The 12051-nt window shown below is 35.2% G+C and overlaps 1 protein-coding gene across 1 annotated transcript; it reads right to left on the bottom strand.

Moving 5' to 3' along the window:
• Window positions 1-757: 757 nt before the first annotated feature.
• LOC107760231 (polyphenol oxidase E, chloroplastic-like) lies at window positions 758-3637 on the bottom strand. Its single transcript, XM_016578252.2, has 3 exons — window positions 3017-3637; window positions 2816-2937; window positions 758-1922 (listed from the first exon to the last, which is right to left on the bottom strand). The coding sequence occupies exons 1-3, from the start codon at window positions 3610-3612 to the stop codon at window positions 904-906; spliced, it is 1737 nt and encodes a 578-aa protein (XP_016433738.2). The 5' UTR covers window positions 3613-3637; the 3' UTR covers window positions 758-903.
• Between the last annotated feature and the right edge of the window lie 8414 nt (window positions 3638-12051).

Here is a 12051-nt window from a genome sequence, read left to right as displayed (position 1 = left end):
ACGTTACATATACATCAATGACCCTCATAATTGACATTGAAGGAGGGCACGATCCTTGGACCTTCTTCCCTAGACATAACTATAAATAGTGAGCTTAGTTATCATTGTAAATGACACGAAATTTCTGGCAAGAACATATATTATATTCCATACAAAGCTTTATATAATTTCACTCTCTGACTTTTTGATCCCATTATTGCTGTGTTCGAAAACCGTGTTCATGGAATCACTATCTTCGCTATTTCATCTACATTCCAAATCTAAGTATTGTGTATTTCTTCGATTATTATATTATTTCAGGATCAAATTAGTTCACTTGTCTAGAAACCACATATAAATTCAACTGTACCGTTTTACGGGTAAACAATATATTATATAATGTAAAAATATTTATACAATTAGATTATTTGCAAAGTAATTACAAGTAAATCTTTATAATAAATATAAACAGTAATATAATAAAAATATAAACAGTAATATAATAAAATGGTAAGTAACCTATTATGAAAGTTTAAGCTGCACTAATGGTATAAAAGATTGAGAAATGTTTTTTCATGAAAAAAGTAGTCTCCAAAGTTCTTTGCAAGTAAAGAAAAATATATATGTACAAAAAAGACTGCCTTAAAAAGATACTATTTGACGCTTATTATTGACTGTTGAGTACACTTTTTACCGGAATTTATGATGAATCCTTTTATCAAGATTATTTTATACTTCAAACATCAAGATAAAAGTGTTTAAGAGAGAAGCCTTTCCATAAAACAAAAGCATTTATTCATTAAAGTCTTCATCATTACACGATATTCAAAAGGGATTAACCTTCTGATACTAGAAAACATGCTATTTGTTTTTCAAACCTTAATTAGTAGACATGAAATACAAAACATAGTATTTCTCAATGGCTTAACAAGGGACCAACTGGATCTCAACAGCTTCAATGGAAACATTTTCCCCTCCACTTTTAGGAACCAGAGTCACCACAACAAGATCATCACCTTCAAGTTTTAAATCCTCCAATAATTCATTAATAGCCAGGCTAAATTCAGGAAATTTTTCTTTTTTGGGATCATCATGAATATGTGGTAAATTTGCAAAACTCCCAACAAATTCTGTCCTGTCTATCTCATTTGCAATCACATCATTATCCTCATTGAGGAAAACATCAAACCTTACAAACTTTCTCACATCCAATTCCACATTCTTGAAAGTCAATAGTTCCTCTTCATCTTCCTTCTCTTTTTTAGTTCTTAATCTTTTAGGTCTAGCCACTGAAAATGTTACAGTCTTGTCCAATTTCTTTATAGGGAATACTTGACTAGCTGGTGGAACTGAATTTGGATCAATCTTGACATTCTTTTTGTTCTTTCTTGGTTGTGGCTTGAAATTCTTCCAAGGTATATCCATTGGTTGAAATGTATATCCCAATTTCTTTTCATCCAAGCAATCTCGAACCCTAACACGAAAAGGCTTTGCCTTTTCATCGTAGAAAAAGAACTCAGTGTCCAAATAATCTGGGTCACTAATATCCTTACGTTTTCCTCCCAGTGTTTTCCATATTGTCCACATTCGATCAACATTGGCGTGAAGTGAAAAAAATGCAGGATCTTTGCCTGACGAATAAAAATTTCCCATGTCTTCTTCATTTGGTTGTCTTGGATCACCAACCCATCTATGTATAGAATTATGTGGCACATTTTCTATAGTACCCATCCCTGGACTAGGTTCACTTCCAAATCTATAAGGTTTGCCAAAGAAGAGCGAAGGGCAAGGGGCATTAGTGATCATTTGACGATACATTAGAGTGAGATTATTAACCAGTTTTTGTAGATCATTTGCTACCACATCTTCTCCAGCATAACCAAGATCCATAATAAACCCATTCCTATGCTTTTGGTTTCGCCTTTCGTTATATATACTTGTACCTATAATTAGGAAAATTAGAATAAAATTGTTAATATCGAAATAATCAGAAATCTAGTAATTGTAGGAAGGCTTCAAGGCGTGAAAATAAATTTTTTTTTAAAGATAAATTGGTCGTGTACTGATTAGGAAAATACAAACAAGTACTTCTGGATATAACAAAGTCATATATGTGTATTCGTATGGAATTACTTTATTTACTTAAGACTCCGCCATTCTGAATAGACATTTTATTCCACAAACAAACATATCTGTTTAAATCATAAATTGACCATTCTGAATAGACATGTATTCCACAAAATTACCCCTAAGTTCTAATTTATGTGACACACTTTCATAATTAGTCTGTTAAAATATGTTATATTTTATATTTAAAAATAATTTAACTTTAAACTTTTTATTTTACCTTTAATAATGAGATATTTTATTTTTCACGCAGATGTTTTGAACTTTTTAAGACCATAAGCTTCAAAATATTTTACAAGTCGCACAAATATTATGACATGTTAAAACACCACAAATTTTAAAAGCTTTTTCTCTCTTAAATTTCGTGATAGTCAAATTTTCTAAAGCTTTTTTAAAAACTTAAAAGGGCTTCTCGTCATGGATGTGGGAGGGCTTCTCGTCATGGATGTGGGATATATTCGACTTGTCAACACAAATATTGCAAACTACGACTAGAGGCGGATATAGTGTTTTCGACTGAACAGTACTTTTGACGTACGGATATAAATTTATGATTAAAAATTTAATAAAATTATAATAAATAATAGATATGAACTCATAACTTTAAAAATATAATAATTAATTCAATGCCAAAAGCTTAAAAGATTGAACCTATAGAATTAAAATTATGGATCCGTTTCTGAGTATCATGTCTAAATTAGTAAATTACCTTCGACATCAAACATGTCAGGCAAATGCATGCCTTTAGGATTGTCCCAATTCCAATATGGCAAAGCAAATGTAGGGTCATCAATTAGGGAAGCCAAGATTCTCTCATAGAAGTATATGTACCTATAACAACAAATTTTGTAACAAAAGAATAGCATAACAAATTATAGAATATAAATACTTAATTAAAGCACGTACATACCATCTATGAAAAGGGAAGAAAAGCCACGAGAAGTGAACTTGTAACTCTTTGCCTCCAACTTTATAAGCACCATTGCAATAAGCACAATGGATATTGGCTTGTTGCATGAAACTACGAGGATCGTCTGTCGGCAACGCCTTCATACGCGAATAAGCTTCGTTATACTTAGCTATGTATTCGTCATCTACAGTATGAGCTGCAGGACGAACGCGAAATCTGGATACAGGAGGAGGGTTATAGTAAGGAACGTCTTTGATTTCCGGGATAGGAGGACAACAAGTGTAGGGCACAGGTTTATCACCTTCAATTATGGCAGTGCCACATTGTGTAAGAGTAGGGGATGGGATGGGACTTGCTAAAGCATCATATGGTAAAAGATGGGCAGCACCATAAATTCCTCCTAAACCAAGAAGAAGATTTCTCCTTTCAACTTTTTCTTGAGAATTATTTGCCTCATTGTTTTGGTTGCATGATACTTGGAACTTATTGTTTGGTTTTTTGTGTGGGAAAACATGTGAGGGTTTTGTAAAGGAAGGAAAACAAGATAAGTTGGTTGTGATAGCCCATGGAGCTTGAAGAACAAATGAAGAAGCCATAACTTGATGAGTGTCTTATGATTTCTTTGATAAAAGGGTTCCACCTATATATAGTGATAAGTTGAAGTAATAAACGCCGTTAGTGTAAAGAATTCTTTACACTACCAAGTAATTATCTTAATTAAGGATGTCTACAAATAAGCCTCTTTTAAGATGTAGAATCTTAAATCTTAACGATAACCTAATAATATAAAATTTGCTTACACGGACTATGCATATTGCTTAAACTCTATAATGTTTTCCAATTAGACGAATTACTAGGTGAAAGTAAAGATACTCACCAACCCCATTACAAGTTGCGAAAATGATGTAGGTCTGGTACATGCACGCTAAAAACGTTTTAAGTCATTAGCCATATGGAACACTATATTTGGTAGCGTCAATAATAATTACATTTAATATTTAGAGTAACCGATTATTGTATGTCAATTTATTTAATGGTGTAAATATATATACTTGAAAGCACTGTTAGTTAACAACATTTAAACACGCTATTAATTGCACTTTGTTCTGTTATTTATTATGAATTTGTAATCCACTTTATTTATTATGAATTTAACAATCTTTACTTTTTTTGGAACGATGACCATGATTCTTTTATGTTTACACTCTTAATTTCGACCGTCATCTACAATTTGCAGAATATACTATTCCTTTTGCCCCAATTTATATGGTACAGTTTGGACTTCGAGGTCAAAGGATTTTTCTTTGACCGTGATTATTTCACATGCCTTTTAGATATTTTGAATTATTAATTATTGTGAAGATACTTCTTATGTACTTTCTAAATATCTATATTTTATTCAAAAATTTTAAAGATTCTATGTCAAATTCATGGTCAAAATTAAGAAGTTTGACTCTCGAAATTTGAGTTCTGCCACATAAATTGGGTCAGAGGGAGTGGATATTTTTGTAATGATCTATTCTCCAATCACGTATTTTTGACAACAAAATGATCCGTCTCTAAATTATGAAAACAATTAAACAAAAAAATTTAATTTTATCCTTAACGAGATGCTTTTATAGTCATGCAAATATTATGATATGTTTAAAGTTACAAATTACAACAATAAAAAATTAATCACGCAAATGTTATGGCTTAATTAGGACTACAAATTAAATTTTTTCTTATTTCTTTCTTAAACTTATTTGCTCAGTCAAATAAGTAGTTCACATAAATAAAACTGACGGGGTAACTATTTATTGATAAGTAAGATTCATGCATGTATCAATAATATATGAGAGGCTAAATAGGAAAAGTAGAAGCAAATTAGGTTCTCTAAACTTAATAATATCACGAAAGCTGGATTTGATGGGACTTCATACTCATGACTTGAATCCGAAATATCTTATTAAAAATATAAAAATACTTAACACTCCATCGTAACTCTTGTTGGTCACAATTTACATATTTAATTGATCAAAATATACTTAATTTTGATCATCAAATGTTTAGGAAGTCCTCCCTTTTGAACTGTACAAAGAAGAAATTCGAATCTTTAATTTGTTTATACTTACAGACAGGTGTATATGTTTTAGACCTGAAAAAAATGTTATGTTACAGATTAGTTGTTATCCAATAATTTAATCTCAAACTTTAAATTATTATAGCGTACACATATCTTACTTTTATATGAACACTTTAAAATAGCAACATTTTAGTTCAAAAAGGCTTAGTAGGTAAGAAAATAATGGTTTTTTTGTGAACACTTTAAGAAGAATATGTAAAACAAATAGCACAAGTGGAATAGTGAAAACAAAGGTAAAATAGTGCATGAGACTTCCCTAATTAATGTTGGGATATAGCCAGTCACATTCAGTGTTTACTTATTTTAGTCTATATATATAGATTATAAATTGATTATATACAGTTATATATAAACGCATGAACTATATATATATATATATATATATATATATATATATATATATATATATTATACATTTAATATATTTTTAATTTAAAATATTAGGTGGGTGGCTATACTTTAAGAGATTAGGTTTGCTGGGGCTTTTCGAATCCATGCATTTTCGAAAGACATATGAACGAAAGAATTTATTTTTCTATTTTCGATGGAAAGAAAACATTGACACCATTTTGGGTGAAAATATTTTCTGATCTTGTAAATAATTAAATATATTTACCCGTTTCAAGATTTATACTTTCTCCTTATTTATCTCTAACATATAGTCAGATGCTCTCACCTTGCTCTTTTTTTTTAAAGGATTTACTAAGATTATTCCCCTAATTGAGTATATTATTGTGCAAAAATCCATGTTAAGATGTTAAACTTGATAACATCATATTAGTTGGATAACGGATTTTCTTTCTAGCCATTATTTCCTCTCTTCGTTCATTATTATTTCTCCCTTTATTTATCTCTCTTTCTCGTTTTTGTTTTTAAAAAAAATCAAATTTAGAGACTAGAGGGCAAGGTTGATTTTTCAAAACTAAATGGGGATCAATTAGTCAATTATCTTATCGTCCTTTGTTTTTTGGGCTTTAGTGGTGGCGAAACCAGTTATCTAATTGTGAATTTTCACATTTTTTCAATTTTTCAAAACTAAATAGGGACCAATTAGTCAATTATCTAATCGTCCTTTTTTTGGGCTTTAGTGGTGGCGAATCCAGTTTTCTAATTGTGATTTTTCACATTTTTCTTTGGTATTTTTTCGTTCATATGCAATATTTGAAATTTATTTATTAAAATTGTTCTAATTTTGTATATTACCCGCCCTAAATAAGGATTACTTACAAATTATATATATTTCACCTTAAAATGCTCACAATTCATTATTAGTGCATTCAATCAAATTATTTAATTACACCATTTTCCTTTTTTCTCTCCTCTATCCCCTCTTCTCTCCGGATCGAACTTATATTTAAAGAAACTGAATCTTATCCCAGAACTAAAAATGAGAAAAAAGTGAAGAGTAAGTATGATAGAGAAATGTGTATGTCGTCTCTATTGCTCTGCCATTTGTATTAATTTAAGTTTAGTTTTAGTTATGATAACTTTTAGTATAACAAGAATAATATACGTACCAATTAAGAACAACAAATGATCTCCCAATCATTGACAATGTTATCGAGCCAAACACTATAAGATATCCACCTGGGGAAAATTAAAGAAAACAAATCAATAATCTTGCTTGTTGTGGGTGAGCTGGTATACTTTGAAGCCTAATTCATGTGTAGTAAATAGAAAATTATATTACTGTGATGACCCAATATGATATTTTTAATTTTATACATTCATTTATGTGTTATTAGACCTCGAATAGCACCTTCCAGCATTTCTCGGCTTGCGTGCATAGTCCGTAAATATTTCCGAAAAGTTTTAATGTGAAATATTGATTAAAATGTGAAATGGAGCTTCAAAACTCATTTGAGTTGACTTCGGTCAACATTTGGAGCAAATGGACCCGGATCATTATTTTGATATTCCGGTGGGTCCGTATCGTGATTTGAAACTTGGGCGTATGTCCGGAATCGAATTCAGAGGTCCCTAGCTTGAATTATCACCATTTAACAAAAACTAGAAACCTAAAGGCTAAAGACTTCTAAAGTTTAACTGTGAATTTGACTTTATCGATATCAAACTCGGATTGAGATTCCGAGAGTTGGAATAGCTCCGTTATGTCATTTATGACTTGTGCGCCAAATTTGAAATCATTCCGGATTCCTTTAACACATTTCAGCGCTGGTTTTGTAAAGTGAAAAACTTGAAACTCATAAGTCTGAATCGAGGTGTGAATTATAATTTCGATGTTATTTGACGTGATTTGAGACCCCGAGTAAGTCCGTATTATATTACTGGACTTGTTGGAATATTCAGACGAGGTCCCGAGAGGCTTTGGGTGAGTTTCGGATTTGTTTCAGACCATTTTGGTAAAGATTTGCAGGTATGGTTCTGGTGTTTCGCACCAACGACTTTTGGAGCGCAGGTGAAGCCCCGCTTCTGTGACCTGAGCACTAGAATGATGATCCGCTTCTGCGGAGTAATGTTGCGCAGATGCGCAATCGCTTCTGCGAAGGGAGGACCGCTTCTGCGATGTCGTAGGTGCGACACTCCTTACGCAGGTGCAGCTACTCGCCTGGCAGCCTGGCATTGCAAATGCAAGCTTTGTCTCGCAAATGTGAGTCCGCATATGCGGAACTTGTGTCCGCAGATGCGAAAAAGCTGGAAAGAATACATAAAATTGGGTGTTAGCCATTTTTGCTCATTTTTGAGTTTTGAGTCTCGGATTTGGGCGATTCCAAAGGGGGTTTTCAAAACTTCGACTTGGTTAAGTGTTCTGTATCAGAAAGTGATTATATTTCATAAATTCATGTTTATATTCATCGTTTATTTCGGATTTAGATAAAAGAAATTGAAATTTTTTGTAAAACTTTCGATAAACGAAATTTTACGATTTGAAAGACAACCTGATGTCGGAATTCGATAGTTTTAGTATGGTTGAACTCGTATCGGAACAGGTGTCCTGATTCCGTGATATTTTGTCTGGTTTCGAAAAGTGGACCCCACATTGACTTTTGGTTGACTTTTTCAAAAATGACTTAAATTAAGTCTCTTTCGAATTATGAATAATTTCTAAAGCTCCAATTGAATTGTTGGCCAATAATTTGTTATGTTTGATTAGTTTGGAGACTAATTCGAAAGGAAAAGCTGTGGTCGAGTGGTCACTTGAACTGCGAAACAAGGTAAGTGACGTGGTTAACCTTGACTTGAGGGAATAGAACCTTGAATTATTTGTTGCGTGAATTTCATGTGTAACGACGTATAGGCGAGGTGACGAGTGTCTATACGTCGTCAAATTGATTGTTTGCATATTTATCTGAAAATCATAAATAAATTTAAATCATGAATTTATTATTATATTAATTATTTCTCCCATATTCCTTGTCCAATATTATGTCTTGGATTCATGCTATAATTGCTACATGCTTATTTGACTTATGTGTCTTAATTGCTACTTGACATTTAGCGTATTAAATATTAAATTGCTTGTTTTCTCCATGATTTCTATAATTAATTGCTACTTTTCATTACTTATTTCCTAAATAAATCATAATCATTGTATGTCTTGTTGCCTAATAATTTCTTATTAAATGTGGTACTTATTGGAGCATTTTTACATTTAAGAGTTGTTAAATTATATTGTTGGAGCGGGTTGCAACGAATTTATTTTAAGTTTATATTGTTGGAGCGAGTTGCACGCCGCAACGAAATTTAATTAAAAGTTTATATTGTAGGAGTGGGTTGCACGCCGCAACGGAATAAAATTGAAAGATTATATTGTTGGATCGGGTTGCACGCCGCAATGGATTTTATTCTAAGTTTATATTGTTGGAGCGGGTTTCACGTCGTAACGGAAATTAATTGAAAGTTTATGACTGCTAAATAGACGTTAATTATTGATATGATTTAGCGGTCTTACTTCTTTTCCTATAATTATTATTATTGCGTACAGGTTAATATAAGCTACGTGCCTTAGCCTCGTTGCTACTTTGTTGAGGTTAGGCTTGGTACTTACAAAGTATATGGGGTCGGTTGTACTCATACTACACTCTGCACTTCTTGTGCAGATACTGGAGTTGGTCCCAACGACGTACTATAAAATTGCTCGGATTCAACTATCAGAGGAGACTTGAGGTATAGCTGCACAACGTTCACCGCTCTGATGTCCCATTCTACTTTGTCTTAGCTGTGTACTTTCTTTCGGACAACTTTATTTTTATTCAGACCCTTGTTTGTATTATTCTAGAAGCTTGTGCATTTGTGACTCTAGTTCTGGGATGGTATTTAGACATCGTTATTATTTTGGTTTGTTTATTTAAACTCAGATATTATTCCAGTTGTTGGTTTCATTACTATTTAATTAAGATGAATTGTTAACAATGGTTAAATTATTCTAACGTTGGCTAGCCTAGCAAGTGAAATGTTAGGCGCCATCACAGTTCCGAAGGTGGGAATTTCGGGTCGTGACAAGTTGGTATCAGAGCACTAGGTTACTTAGGTCGGACGAGTCACGAGAAAGCTTTGTAGAGTCTGAAGGATCGGTACGGAGATGTCTGTACTTTTCTCTCATAGGCTATGGAGGTTAGGAACTATTTCACTTTTTTTCTTCTCTGTCATGAGATTTTATTCTATCATTGACGATTGACCTCTTCCATACTTGTTCGTCCGCAGATGGCGAGAACACGTACTACACCTATAGTCGGACAGGAGCCGGAGCCCCCAGTGGCAGCTGCGACTAGGGGCTGAGGTCGCACTAGAGGATTTGGAAGCTGAGGGGTTCCAGCTTAGTCAGTACCTGTTGGACCAGTTCAGGTCCCGGAAGGATTCATAGATACTCGAGTACTTCAGGACGCTCTAGTCTATTTGGTGAGCCTAATGGAGGGGGTGGCCTAGAATGGTACATTTCAAGTGGCACCAGCTGTCTCAGAGGATGGGGAGGAGCACAAACTCCCACTACTCTCGTTCCAGAGCAGATAGCTCCCCAGTATCAGGCTCCAGCAGTCCCGCCAGTTGGGGTAGTTCAGCCAGTTATTGCGGCACAAGCCGGTGATAGGCTTGCCATGTCTTCTGAGGCCTTATTGAGATTGGACAAGTTTACTAAGCTCTTTCCAGTTCATTTCGGTAGTACACCTACTAAGGACCCACGTGATTAGATTGACCGCTGTCATGAAGTGCTGCGGAACATGGGAATAGTTGAAAGCAATAGGGTCGATTTTGTTGTATTTCAGATGACTGGTTCCGCCAAGAGGTGGTGGAGAGATTATGTATTTACTAGACTGGCTGAATCATATGTACTTACCTGGGAGCAGTTATCACAAATATTTCTCGAGAAGTTTGTTCCTATTACATTGAGAGAGGAATACCGCAGGCAGTTTGAGCGTCTCCAGTAGGGTAGTATGATTGTTACCCAGTATGAGACTCGATTTGTGGACTTAACACGTCATGCCATCGTCTTGCTTCCTACTAAAAAGAGAGAGTGAGGAGATTCATTGATGGACTCACTTATACTATCAGGCTTCAGATGGCCAAAGAGACAGGGAGTAATATTTCCTTCCAGAAAGCGGTGAATATTGCTAGGCGAATCGAGTTAGTTCGTGCTCAGGAGAGAGGGCCAGCGTCACATAAGAGGCCTCATCAATCCAGTAATTTCAGAGGCGTCTCATCTGGAGGAATGGGTACTTATGGTAGGGGTCATCCTCCTATGCCATTTTATTCAGCACTTCAGACATCTCATGGTGCTTCAGGGAGTCACAGTCCTATTATGCCTTACTCTTGACAGCCAGCATTTAGTGCACATTCAACTCCTATCAGTGCACCACCACTCCAAAGACACTACAGCGGTTATCTGGCTCGTTCGGGTCAGCTTCAGCTTCATCAACCACAATAACATGATGGGTGTTATGAGTGTGGGAACATTGGTCACATCAGAAGATATTCCCTAGGTTGTCGAGCAACATATCTCATCAGGATTCTCGTGCCATCATACTGACATCGGTTGCTCCACCGCCCGCCCAGCCAGCTAGGGGCAGGGGTCAGACAGTTAGATGTGGAGGTCAGGTTGTTAGAGGTGGAGGCCAGCTAGATAGGGGCCGTCCTAGAGATACAGTTCCGAGTGGCGGGGCCCAACCCCAATTTTATGATTTTCCAGCTTTGCCTGATGCTGAGTCATCCGATGTCGTGATCACAGATATTGTTTCAGTTTTCCATAGAGATGCTTTAGTTCTATTTGATCTAGTATCTACTTGTTCCTATGTGTCCTCCTACTTTACTTAATATTTGTTTGTGCCTCGTGATTCTTTGAGTGCTTCTGTGCACATGTCCACACTGATGGGGGAGTCTATCATTGTAGATCATATCTATCGTTCATGTGCGGTTACTATTGGGAGTCTTGAGACTAGCGTGGATCTTCTACTTCTTGATATGGTTGATTTTGATGTTATCTTGGGAATGGATTGGTTGTCACCTTATCATGTTGTATTGGACTATCCCGCCAAAATGGTGACCTTAGCCATGCCGGGGTTACCTCGAATAGAGTGGAAAAGGACTTTTGGCCATTCCACCAGCAAGGTTATCTCTTACGTGAAAGCTCGGCGTATGGTCGAGAAGGGGTGTCTAGCTTATTTGGCTTATATTCACGATCCCAGTGCGGATGCTCCTTCTATGGATTCAGTCCCAGTTGTCAGTGAGTTTCCAAACGTATTTCCAGCAGATTTGCCGGGGATGCCACCCGACAGAGATATTGACTTCTGTATTGATTTGGCTATGGGTACCCAACCCATTTCTATTCTACCATACCGTAAGGCCCCGCCGGAACTAAAGGAATTGAAGGAACATCTACAAGACTTGATTGACCAGGGATTCATTAGACCTAGCGTCTCGCCCTGGGGTGCACCAGTGTTATTTGTAAAGAAGAAAG

Source organism: Nicotiana tabacum, chromosome 15 (genome assembly GCF_000715075.1).
Source record: "Nicotiana tabacum cultivar K326 chromosome 15, ASM71507v2, whole genome shotgun sequence".
NCBI classification, from domain to species: Eukaryota; Viridiplantae; Streptophyta; class Magnoliopsida; order Solanales; family Solanaceae; genus Nicotiana; species Nicotiana tabacum.
Note: the sequence above shows the minus strand (reverse complement) of the source record. Positions and strands in the feature narration are given on the sequence as shown.

Coding starts and splice junctions, on each gene's coding strand:
- LOC107760231 (XM_016578252.2), bottom strand. CDS start 3,612: ATGGCTTCTTCATTTGTTCTTCAAGCTCCATGGGCTATCACAACCAAC. Junction 2,938..3,016: donor TTCTTCCCTTTTCATAGATG/GTATGTACGTGC, acceptor TTGTTGTTATAG/GTACATATACTTCTATGAGA. Junction 1,923..2,815: donor TGACATGTTTGATGTCGAAG/GTAATTTACTAA, acceptor TCCTAATTATAG/GTACAAGTATATATAACGAA.